The 12,780-nt window shown below is 39.4% G+C and overlaps 1 protein-coding gene across 1 annotated transcript; it reads right to left on the bottom strand.

The window, feature by feature from the left end:
• Positions 1-852: 852 nt before the first annotated feature.
• LOC115683023 (disease resistance protein L6-like) lies at positions 853-12,394 on the bottom strand. Its single transcript, XM_056312259.1, has 6 exons — positions 11,836-12,394; positions 7,876-8,962; positions 7,396-7,701; positions 5,606-7,204; positions 1,913-2,407; positions 853-1,470 (listed from the first exon to the last, which is right to left on the bottom strand). The coding sequence occupies exons 1-6, from the start codon at positions 12,339-12,341 to the stop codon at positions 1,357-1,359; spliced, it is 4,107 nt and encodes a 1,368-aa protein (XP_056168234.1). The 5' UTR covers positions 12,342-12,394; the 3' UTR covers positions 853-1,356.
• Between the last annotated feature and the right edge of the window lie 386 nt (positions 12,395-12,780).

Here is a 12,780-nt window from a genome sequence, read left to right as displayed (position 1 = left end):
ATAAGTACAACACCGTCTGGGCGTTGATTCAAGGGGAGAAAATCCGAGTCATCCGATCGGGGGAGTGCACAACGGGGACTATTGTAGTAATACTACGAGGATCTATGTCTACCCCAAGATATCGGGCGATTTCCCTAACCACTCTATCGATGGGCGTGATTGATCGTGCTATTGGATACTCAAGTGGGTAATAGGATCAATCTTGCCAGTTGAAGAGCAATCGCCAAAATACATATCACTTGGGACAACACCGCTGTCCGTTACGATTTGGAATGAAATCTCTTCTGTCTAATCATATATAGTCTTGTTCTTGAAACCCTTCGTTTATGTTACTTTAGACAGCTATTTAAGATTGTATCAAAGAAGGACGCAAAAAGAAGTGCAAAGTAAACTATGTTTCTATCATCATGGGCTCTTTGATCTCCCTTGTTCTTCTGCATAAGTTCTTGCTTAAGTCATTGAATATTCATGTCTTCTCTTTTGCCTAAAAGCCGTCGTGCAAGGATTTGGGTTCGTTCTTTAGTAAGGCAAATTGGCCCTTCAAAAGGCCATCACATCAACTTGGACAAATAGTACATGAGATTGAATACGTTAATTCCTTTTCTAATGAGATGGACTTGTTTCTGTCTATATACTTTAAAGACGAGTAAGAATGATGGTACTGAAATTACATTTCGTGATGGACAAGAAGCCCGGATTGACAATGAAAAAGCCTTCAAGGAGAAGAATTCTGGGAATCACCTGTTTGCCTGTAAGGCAAAGGACGAAGGATTTGGTCTAGGAAGGAACATGAGTATTGTTTTTAGGTTTATTGAGTGTCATAGAGTGGTTAACCGATGAGTCTCGGACAATAGCAGCAAAGACAGACTCATGAAGCATGTTTCTACGGGGGACATCTCGAAATAATGAGATGCATACCCTGAATTGGAACAGATTAACAAGTAGAATCCAAACAAATTCGTGATATAAATAGGGCAATTGCACACCATTGTCTTTTTGTGGAGAAAAAAAACAAGGAGTGAATTAACATTTTAACTATTGAAAAGGAAAAGAATAAAACCTGATAAGAACCGAAAGAGACGAGAAACTGATGTTGTTTCGGCAATCAGCTCTTGAGACCAGAAGGATATGAGCATTGACACTCTTTCAACTGCGAATCATGGTCATCTTGCCACATGTTTCGAAGGAAAAAAGAAGTCAAGTACTCGGCCTCTTCAACATCGCTCTCTTTCTTGTCCTCATCGTTGCCATTGCATTCGCCTTCGCCTTTCGCCTTCCTCCTTCTCATCATCTTTGTCCACAGAATGAACCCGCAAAGGCCAACGAGATCTATAGAACCTCCTACGCATTGTCGTCCTAGTTGCCATCATCGTCCTCGCCATTGTACTCACCATCGTCGCCGTATTCATCGCCATTGTCTTCCTTGTTGTCATCGTATTCGTTGTTGTTGTAATCATCACCGTCATCTTGCTGAGGAGAGGGAGGTTTGAAAATATCATGTTTAAGGTGGATTAAACATCTTAAGAAGAAAAGGTCAATCAATAATCCCTAGTTTAAACACCCAAACGCAAGCAACTAGCAAGAATCAACAGAATCTCTTAATTTCGTCCAAGTTGACTAATACAAAATGCTGACTTAACTTTTTTTATTAATTTTTTTCTCAATCGGTAGGTACTTGGATTTGAAGAAAGTAAGGCAAAGCAGGGGACTATGATGTGAGGAAAGCCCTTCTTTTGATTGAAAACCGATAGTTTCAATGTCAATTTCTTCAATCACACTTTTTAGTTGCAGCAAACTGGCGATCTGGAGCAATAACTATCGCTAGATTTAATTTAAGCTTTTCAAAAAATCAGCACGAGTTTTGAACAGAGAACAGATTTCAGCTGAGTTTTAGGTTGTTGTCGTCTCTTACCTCCTCTTCGGCTACTTCATTGTCCCTCTCTTCCTCATCGTCATCGCCGTCGCCATAGCCATCACCTTCGCCTTCCTCGTTGACATCATTGTTCTCAACGTTATCGTCCACGGAACAAACCGGCGAAGGCAAGCGAGATGACTGCAAAACCTCATGCACATTGTTGTCCTCATCATCCTCGCCATCCTCATCCTCATCCTCGCCGTCCTTGCTATCGCTGTTGCCATTGCCTTCACCTTCCTTGTCGACATCGTTGTTCTCATCATTATCGTCCACGGAACAAACCAGTGAAGGCTCGCGAGACAAATGCACATCGTCATTCTTGTCATCCTCGCCGTAATTGTCCTCATTGTCCTCATGCACACTGTTGTCATCGTCGTCATCATCCTTGCCTTCGTTCTCATCATCATCATCCTCCCTGCCATCGTCCTCATCATCCTCATCCTCCCTGCCATCATCCTCGTCATTGTCCTCAAGCTCGTCACCATCATCTTGCTGAGACAGGGAGATTCGAAAATATCATATCTAATGTGGATTAAACATCTTAAAGAAGAAAACAGATTGCCCACATATCATACGACTATAATCCTTAGTTTGAACACCCAAATGCAAACACCTAGCAAGAATCAACATAAAGGATTGTCCTCACGCTTAATCATCACTCTAAGAAGGCTTTCTAAAGCATCAATCGAACATAAATCTATTAGAATCAAGCAGCATTCACAAATTCGCATATCTTCATTCCCCGAAAATTAGAACAGAGCAACTGTTAGGCTTTGATCTACTTCTTCATGACTTTCCCAAGACTCGACACATATGAAGAAAAGAAGGAAATTTGATTTTGGAGAAAAAAGTGGATTTTTGCAAGGATCAAGTACTGGTATGATAGTTATCGGAAATGGCGTCAGGTTGGTGTCATAGCTTGATGTGTTAGCCCTCGACAAAGGTGGTGGCCGGGGATGATGCTCGCTTGATTAATGGCTGGTGGATTGTCTGTGGCGATAGTGGTGCCAACGCTGTTCGATAAATACAAGGGTTGGCAAGCCCTGTGAGCAACAAGGGCCGACCGCCCTCACCAATACCCAACGAGGGTCATGGGCCCTCGCCGACCCTCGCCAACCCTCACCGATGCAGATCGATGGTCTTACGTTCTTTTTCAAAAATAAATTTTTAGCTTTGTAATTCTTTTAATTCTTATCCTCTTTTCTTTTACACCACCCACACCACCCCCCCCCGCCCCTCCTTTTCCCCTAATTTTTTTTTTTTAAATTTCTTGCAGATTTGCACTGAGTAAGGCTTAATGAGACACCCCACTACTGCCAAGACATCACACTTGAGCAAACTCGAAGGAAAAATGAACATAATTTTGTTGGAGAGACCTCACTCTTTACTCTCCAATTTTGGCCATGAATACAACATGAAGTATAGCCATCAATATCAATTGATTGTAGTAATATGAGGAAATGTGGTCGAGCAAGTTGCTGATTACACTGGATTGAGATATTGTAATTGCTGTACTTATACTCATGTGAAAGATGACACACTGAAGCTACGGGCAAGGAGATACATATTCCTAAACTATGAACTTGGTGCACATATGAGCTTTACCCAGATTTATGATCAACAAAAACGTTACCTTTAACGAGTTTGCTCTATCTTATAATAGGAGAGAGTAACCAATTGTAAAGAAAGATCTAAATGGTGTACATATAAGTACGTGGAGTTGCAAAAAGAGCCCAAAGATTAGCAGAGTGCCGATGAGGTGGTAGATTTTGTAGAGTGGCGGTATTGTATGGCAACTTATTGATACTTTGTGGTGAGCACAGACTTGAGGCTTTGCAGTGTCAGTGAAGGTGGATGAGTTGGAGTGTTGGTTGAAAGTGAAGGTCTAGTTGGGGAATTTGGGAGAAGTGGGAGAAGGTCTCGCATATAGAGATGCCAAGAGAGAGGAAAATTGGAATTTAAAGAATGACTAAGAGGAGGTACGTGAGAAAAGTCTGAAGCACCACAACATGTAGCTCATAAGATTTGTAAATACCACTCTTGCTGCACGTTTACAAAATCATTTAAGTTGTCTCTGTGCATCGGGAAGAGGCGAAGCATATATCTCGTGTTTCACATGCTAGTACCGTTGATTGTTAGAGGTATGCCACGTGTAGGTGTAGTATTAGGTTTGATCTTTCACACGCTGTTGGTAATTTAAATGATCAGCCTGTGTACACGTGAATGGGTCCACCAGACATGGTAAAGGAACTTGGCTAGTGATTTTGGCACGGAAATTGAGCACAGTAATGACCAACGCTGATCGACAATTTTGCATCAGTGCTAACATGTGTGAGAAGATTCTTGGGCAGAGATTCCTGTAGACATGGATGATCAGTTGAAGAAAAAAAATCCTCTTTGAAGATTTTCCAAATTAAAATCACAATTACATTCTCCAACATGAAACTTTAGAGATGAAAGTTAATTAAATCAGAACAGTGCATAAAATAAGAATTTTTTTTGTAAAATGCCAATGAGATCTTATTATTTTGGATTAACAAAGATTGATATTATCTATAAAGTGTTTGAAAATATATCAAGAGATGTGTCATCGTGAATAATGTTTTTAGAGTATTTCCGGATATTTCTATGACATCTTATATGCTTTATGTATAACTATCTCGCCACTAGTAAGGAAAAAAAATAAAATCTTTCATATAGTTAGTAAAGAGACTTAATATATTTTAGACTAATGAAAATAAAAATAAAAAATTCACCGAGAAAGTGAGCTTTTGAGATAAGAGAGACAAAGTTGACAAAAAAAAAAGAGAGATAAATTATAGATAAGTTATTCTAAGAGCAATGATGTAGAAGAGACTTTTAAGTTTTTTACTATATCAAAGAATTTGTCTTGTTTCATTACTAATAGCGATATACTTTTATACAGGACATGTTGAACGTAGTATGATTATCTAAGAATACACTAAAAAATTTCTTTAATATACTAAAAAATAAAACAGGTGAAATGCTTAGTTATGGCAACTAGATTTCAAATAGAAATAGAAAAATAGGAAAAGAAAGAATTTGGCCATCACTTTGTAAGTGAACGATTGAGGACAATTTTTTTTTTAGTGTAGATAGGGTGGGTTTAGTCATATTGGGGGTGGAAATAGCGCCACCCTTATTTTAGGTTCTTGTGAGTTTTAGTTTAAGGAAAATTGTATTAGAGATTGAGCGAAATACTAGATGAGGATTGGGTGAAATCGAGGTTGGAATCGGGAAATTATTTTTTTATGTTACAATTTCCTAGTTTGTAGTGGATCTATTATTGTCACTCTTCGGTGGATCTAGATCACTTTTTGATCTGAACTACGCAAACCGTGGTGTGTTAAATTTATTTCCTATTTAATTGTCCGGTATCTTGTGATTTTGGTACGTTGCACGATCATATTCCACAATATCGAATTTATCGAGTGAAAAAAGAAGACATGAAGTTGCATACTCAATTTTTGGGGGTAAATATAGGCTCCATGTCCTTTGAGTGATTGTGATAGCACAGAATGAAGTAAAAGCACAAATAGGAAGAAGGAGAGTGTGAATTCTCAGTCAGATGGTGAGTGATGTAAGATACCTGACCTTACTTCCTAAGTTGACACACATATAGCAAATGAAAAGAAACATTGATGATCCATGAATAGAAACAAGGCGCACCTGTTCCATTAGAGGATCCCCTATTTCTGCTTCACAGTCGTAAAAAGTTGTTTCAACTTCAGAGTCTGATGCTTGCCTTGATGCATTTAGAATCTTCTCTCTGTAAGACTCCCAAGTGATGCTTGAACCATCTGAACCAGTGTCGAGTAACTCCCCACAATCCCTCATCTGTATCTGGCACTCCTTTGGTATTTTTGAGCTCGATGCATCAATAATCGTTTCCATTGATCTGCACCTATAAACTTTCAACTGCTCCAAACGCTCTAATTCGTCCATGCCATCGACAACCTGCAGGCTCTCGCACCCTACAATACCTAACCACGTCAAGTTCTTCAAGTTTGACAAACCGCCTATCTTTTTTAACGAAGTGCACTCTTCGACAGAAAATACTCCCAATGGTTTGAACGTAGAAGCAAATTGAATCTCATGTAGCTCTGGGCACCTTGACAGCTTGAATACTTGAAGCATCTTTAGGGAGCTTGAGACAAGGGACACTCTCCTGCCACCATTAGTCAACTCGGGAGCTTTTCGCTCATTGAACCCGGGCTCCTCCGACAGATTAACCAGCCTCTCCAAAGATTTGCAGTCCTCAATACACAATCCCTCCAATGATATTAAGTCACCGAGAAATTGAACTTCGACTAAGTCAGTGCAAGAAGACACCTCGGCTTCTCTCAGTTTTCTTAAACTTGATGGAATGGATAATCTTTTAACGAGTTTACACCTTTTGATAGTCAAATGTTCCAACTGAGGAAGCCCATCGAGCTGTACTTGTTTCACTTGAGTGCGATCGAGCTCTAGAACTGTCAAGTTTGACGGAAGTTGTTCGAGGGATTGGAAGTCTAGTCCATACATTGTAAGTTCTTTCAGCAGAGAAAGGGAGCCCAACTCTGTAGGCAGTGTGCGGACATTTAAAAGGCACAACTGCTGCTTCCTCAGTTTGGATAACCTCCCAATCCACTGCAAGTCGCAAGTTTGAATTATATTTGATGTGGCCTTAGATTCAGAGCCATCAGATAGGAGCAGTTCTACTAGATTAGTAAGGTTTGAGAGGTTAGGGACAGTTTGCAACGAAGTAGATCTCAGCCGTAGAGTTGTCAAACTTTTGGGGAGCTCCGGCAACTCTTGGATCTTATGACAATGCTCTAAGTCCAGTGTTTCGAGGCAACTAAGCTCGCTCATTGTACTGGGCACTTTCGCAATTGGTGTGGACGATACATTGAGAGATGACAAGCTTGGCAGTCTACCAATGGAATCCTGTAATACTGTAATAGGCGTGTGTGATACATCCAACTTCATCAATGACTCTAATTTCGAAACAGATTCGGGGAGTTCACTCAAGCTATCACAATTCCTAAGAGAGAGGTGCTGAAGATTCGGTAACTCTCCAATTTGTTCAGGCAATTTTCCAAGATTCCGACATGACTCAATACTCAACTCAGTCAGCCACCTCAGTTTTCCAATAGAGCAGTCAATTTCCATCAAAGATGAACATTCAAAAATGGTCAATTTCTCTAAAACTGAGTATTCGGAAAAGGTTGGTGTCCTGTATATAGACTTATTATTTTCAAGAATGAGAACCTTCAATTTCCTCCCCTCCTACAAAAGCCAATGAAACATCAGAACGGACAACTGGATGTCTATACAAGAAGTACATAGGGATTTAGGCTCCCAACTTGGATCATTTCTCCTTTGATCCTCTCACTAAATGAGAAAATTAGACTATTAAGTCCATTGAAATTTGTCCTTCGTTGAATGAGAAAGTTAGACTAAGAGGGAAACTGACATACCTGGATTAGGCTTCTGATATGATCATCCATGAATCCATGGCCAACAAGATTCACCACTACCACGTTTTCGAGATGCAAATTGGTTGCCTCAAAACGTGGATGGCGTTCAGAACTTCCATCAGGGTAAAACAAACTGATCCATTTCAACTCAAAAAGATAGCCCGCAAAGTCGCCTTGGCAAGTTATGTTATGCAACCACAGCAGCCGAAGACGTGGGAACCGCTTAATTTGCTCAGCAGTGACAGTTATTTGATCATCAGTCCCTGACCAATTTGTCAAATCCAGTGCTTGAACGCTGCTCTTGATCTGCCAATGACATTAAGGAGCAGTTGCAGGAATTTGTCAGTATCATACAATTTTATTCCGTGAAAGAGAACAAAAAATGAAACAGGAGTGTCGCTCCCAATTCAGAAATGTGAATCCTCAATGATGAACACGGTAAGTAATTTTTTATTCAAATTAAATTTGGTCATACTTTACCTCTGTTGATCTTAATTCGCGAATGATGTCGTCTACAACCCACAACCTGGAACGCTCTTGATTAGCAATTGCTCTTCCAAGATCTCTAAACTGATCATGCATCCAAAATTTATTACCCTCTAAAACCTTTATTGTGCACCTGTTAATAAGGACATCAATAGCATACTCTGGGCTGAACCCACAATCTTTCCACACCAAGACTGGATTAGCCTTATCTTTACTCATGAAAAAGCATGCAACATCAAGAAATATTTGTTGTTGATCCGCTTCTAAGGCATCATAGGTGATCCTTAGCTTTCCCAAGACATCACTATTAGGTGTTTTCCTTAGCTTTTCTAGCATCTCTTCCCATATTTTTTTCTCTTCCTGAAGAAAAAGCAATGAACCTATAGCTTGAAGAGCTGAAGGTAGTCCACCCGCTGTAGAGACGATGTCTTTTGAAAAAGTGTCATAACTGTATGGAGGAATGTCAGCATTGAAGGCATGCCTGCTAAAAAGTTGAAGTGCATCTTTGTCGTTCAACACCTCCATTTCATAAGGCACGATTTCATACTTCAATCCTCTTATTTTCAAAACACTTTTGTCCCTAGTCGTAACAAGTATCCTAGTGCCAACGAACAAAGGATTAATTCCAATGAGGTATTCGATTTGGTTTCCCTCATTAACATCATCCAATACAACTAGTACCTTCTTGTTGCAAATTATTTCTCTAATTGTATCAATCCCATGATCAATGTTATCAATGTTGCGAGCCACTCTAGAATTGGAGATATTGGACAACAATTGTTCTTGCAGCTTGACTAAGCCCTTGGTTTTTGCCATTTCCCGTATGCCATCAAGAAAGCTGCAGTTTTTCCCAAAGCGAGGACATAGTTGGTTATAGATAATCTTGGCAAGTGTTGATTTGCCGATGCCGTCCATCCCATAAATTCCAATAAGCCGCACACCACCGGATTTGATGTCTAATAAACTGTTTATGGCCGCCATTCGATCTTCCATCCCAACTAAATCTCCTGTCACTTTTCTCTGTCTTGTCTTGAGCCTAACCACAACCTCGTTAACAACAGCCTCGATAAGAACCCCTTCGCTGCCACAAGGTTGAATAGTTTCAATTGAGAAAAGGTAAACAAATTCGTATAATTGCATGTTGACCAACAATATACCGAGTAACAGGGTGGGAACGCGAGGTCAAAACTTTTTTGGAGGAAGAAATCTTATTAATAAGAACAGAAAAGGAGTATATAAATGAGCGCTTCTTATTCAAATATCGAACAAGTATTTGTCGTATCTCTTTCGTAGATCAATTTCATAAACTGATCAGTTAAGTGAGGGAGCCAGGAAGGAATCTAATGTGGACACTTTATTATTGCATGCGAGAAAGAACACCACGTAAGAGACCAATATAAAAACAATGTAAGAAAAGTATTTTTGTGTTTTACCGAAACAATTATACTAAACTAAACAGCATTGAGTTTTGTAAGTTCATTTTATTTGAATGTTCATCGTGTTCAAAGACACTAAACTTTAGCTCTACATTACATATATATGCGCATGCCCTTGTGCGAGGTTTACCCAACAATTACTTTTCACGGTCATTTCACCTGTAAGTTATGGGTTATCACATCTCTCTCTCTCTCTCTCTCTCTCTCTCTCTCTCTCTCTCTCTCTCTCTCTCTCTCTCTCTCTCTCTCTCATCATGAGGCAACTAAAATTTCTTTTTGGGGGTTTGGGATGCAACTAAAATTATGAGATAATAACACAAATGGTTCATAAACTTTGGCTTAATTTGTAATATGATGTAATAACTTTTAATTTGTTCAATATGATCCCTGAACTTTACTGTAATGTGATCTCTGAAATTTTAATTTGTTCAGTGTGATCCTTGGACATTTGGTACATATTCAATTTAGTCCCTGCACTTTCTGAAAATATTCAATATTGTCCCTGAACTTGAATTATCCAATAAAAAAGGGCACGAAAAAAACGGGATTGGACCAAGATGGATTACGTTACGCTCAAAACTTCAAGAACAAGACGAATTTACAAACCTAAACATCCATTACAAGTTTAAGTTGAAGGAATAGAGGGCGAGATGTGTTTGATTATAAAGATAAATGTTTGAGTACTAAAATTTTCAAAAAGTATAATTAAATATTAAAACTTGTCAAATTGCTCTATTAGCTCGTTCAATTTGATGGATGGAAACTATTGACCCGACATTAGAAAATAGGACAAAAAACTAAAAAATAACAAAATAAATAAATAAAAAGGAGCGCGAGGAACAGTGGAAAGAAATCTTGCTTGCTCCATCTCCAGTAACTTTTTTCTCCAACCTGATCATTTGTTGATTCTCCATTAAAACTTTTCATGGTTTCTTTGAATTGAGTTCTTGAGATAGGAGTTTGAAATACTACATGGAAGCTCTACTGGCCACTACTGGCCATGGCTGCAAGCTAGAAGAAACTCCAACCGCCATGGCCGAATGACCAAGCTCAACGAAGCTTGAGCGACCCTTCTCCCAAGCTAGATGAAGCTCCAGCAGCCATGGCCAAACTCGATGAAGCTCATGCGACAGTGGCCGTGAGCTTGAAGACTCTCCAGCTGCCATGGTTGCAAGCGCCAAATCTCTCTCTCTCTCTCTCTCTCACTCTCCGAGCTTAGGCCAAGGCAAGTGGCCTCCAACGGAGTTCTCAATGGTGGCTAAGGTCGCACAACCTCAAAATGGAGGTCGTTTGACCACAGATATGAGGTTTTGTGCTCGGTTTGAGGCCCAAACTCAAACCCGAGTCTATTCGTACGCGGTGATGTGCTGCACGATTTTAATGGTGGCAAACCATAATGGTGGTGACGGCAACCTGATCTGGTGACGGTGGTGGACGATTTTGGCAATGGTGGTCGAGTTCTTATGGTGCTAGGTGGTGGTAGGGGATGAGTTTGGTGGTGTTCAGGCCTGAAGTTGGTTGTGGAGGCTGAATTTGGTTGTTGTGGAGGTGTTGTTTGATTCCATAGTGGTTGTCTTCAAGCGCAAGGGTAGCCGGCAAGGCAGTAGGTGGTGATGTTGTTCGAGTCTAGCAGCAGGTGTTTGAGGCAACAGCTGCCGGCGACCATGGACAGCTTCAATGACAAGCAGCACTACCGTTGATCAACAAGCGTCGATAGCGGCGGTCTGACTGATGAAAATGGTGTAAGCGGAGCAGCTTAATAAAGTAAATTTTTTTTTTATCCTTATCCTTCCTCATTTCTATTAGTAGAATCTTTTAATCATTTTTTTAAAATTTTTCAAGTTTTTTCTAATATGGCGATTGGTAAGTGCCACATCGGCGCCAAATGTCATAAAAAAAAATGGAAAAACCATGTTAGCATTTTCTTTTAACCAAGTTGGACGGACTTAACAGAGAGATTTGATTGTATAAATTTGACAAGTTTTAGGACTTGTTCGGATTTTTTGATAGTTGAGGACTCAATCGTACTTTTGCGACAAATTTTAAGAGTTCTAGAGCACTTTTTCCATTATAAAATCAAGTAGAAGAATTGAGATTTCTGGTAAAAAAAGTGGAAGAATCAAAATATAAATGTATGATGAATTATGGCAATATTAGATTTACTTGTTTCTTTTGATGTGGAAAAGAACTTTACAAATGCAACTGCATACGGTTCCATAATCAAGTTCTCAAGCATACCTTAGGAATTGTAATACATTCACGGATCAATTTGGTAAAAAAAAGATGAAGCAAAGCCAAATTCTTATACAATGGAACATAGTCAAAAAAGAAAATGTAATAATCCTCCTATGTCCGAATAAATTTGGATATCTCATGATTTAGAAAAAAGTAAAAGGACAAATTGAGACTTTCCATTTCAATTGAGGAAAATTGGAGTTGGAATATAATTAATGAATTTTTATTAAATTTATAGCCTGATTGTAAAATATAATTTAGACATTCACAGTTAGATGATTACCCCGGATATTTCTGCAGCTCCCACCCCTTGGTGTCATCAACTTTGCTGAGAGCCTGACGCCACGTCTTTATTTCCTCATGGCTGAACTTCTTCTCATCCTCCATCTTTTGCTCCAAATTCAATATGGCATCATTGTACAACGAGGTTTTCAGCTTCACATCAGCAGGTTTCACGTCATAAAAGATGGGCAATATCACCTTCTCATTCCCCTCTTCTTTAGATTTAGAGGTGTTCTCTACCATTTTTGCAAGCTCACGGAGGCACCAGTGACTCGAAGCATAATTCTTAGAGAAGATGGGCATGTAAAGCTTGGAGTCATCGATCGCCAACAGAAGGTTGCCACTAATTCTTTCTCCTGGTCGAAGCTCTTCGTCATCGATGAAAACGCGAATCCCGACATCTACCAAGGCGTGGTAGAGGCAATTGGTGATTCCGCGACGAGTGTCAGGCCCTCTAAAACTCAGGAATACCTGGTACTCACCTCCTAATAGATTGTTGGTGCTCATTCCTATCTCTTAGTTTTCCGTAAGAGCTCACTTCGCACTTAGCAGGTCATCTCTCTCTCCCCCCCCCCCCCCCCCCCTCTCTCTCTCATGTTTATAGAAAAAGTACCTCAATCGTGCCTATTACACACACACATAGAAAAAGTACCTCAATCATGCCTATTATATATTTTAGGGAAAATTGTCAAAAAATCGTAAACATATTGCACTTTTGCCAATTCAATTCTAAACATTTCAATTTTACCAATTAAATCCTAAAAATTTTCAAGTTTGTTAATTGAGTCTATCTGACCAATTTTAGCTGGAAATAATTGAAGTGAACGTTAGCCGTCCTACGTGGCACGGTTGGTGCTGACATGGACAATTTTAAATAATATTTTAATTTTTTTCAAATTTTTATTTATTTTATTTTAACTTTTATTTTTTATTTTTTCCCCTTCCC

This window comes from Syzygium oleosum, unplaced genomic scaffold, assembly GCF_021117445.2.
Source record: "Syzygium oleosum isolate NSW1041296 unplaced genomic scaffold, Sole_v2.1 Sole_v2.06, whole genome shotgun sequence".
In the NCBI taxonomy this organism is placed as follows: Eukaryota; Viridiplantae; Streptophyta; class Magnoliopsida; order Myrtales; family Myrtaceae; genus Syzygium; species Syzygium oleosum.
The sequence above is the reverse complement of the archived record's forward strand: the minus strand, read 5'-3'. Positions and strand labels throughout refer to the sequence as shown.

Excerpts from the sequence above, each read along its gene's own strand:
- LOC115683023 (XM_056312259.1), bottom strand. The coding sequence starts at position 12,341 with ATGAGCACCAACAATCTATTAGGAGGTGAGTACCAGGTATTCCTGAGT. Across the intron at positions 7,205-7,395 it reads ATATCAGAAGCCTAATCCAG|GAGGGGAGGAAATTGAAGGT; the intron begins GTATGTCAGTTT and ends TGGCTTTTGTAG. Across the intron at positions 2,408-5,605 it reads GGGATCCTCTAATGGAACAG|CAAGATGATGGTGACGAGCT; the intron begins GTGCGCCTTGTT and ends TCCCTGTCTCAG.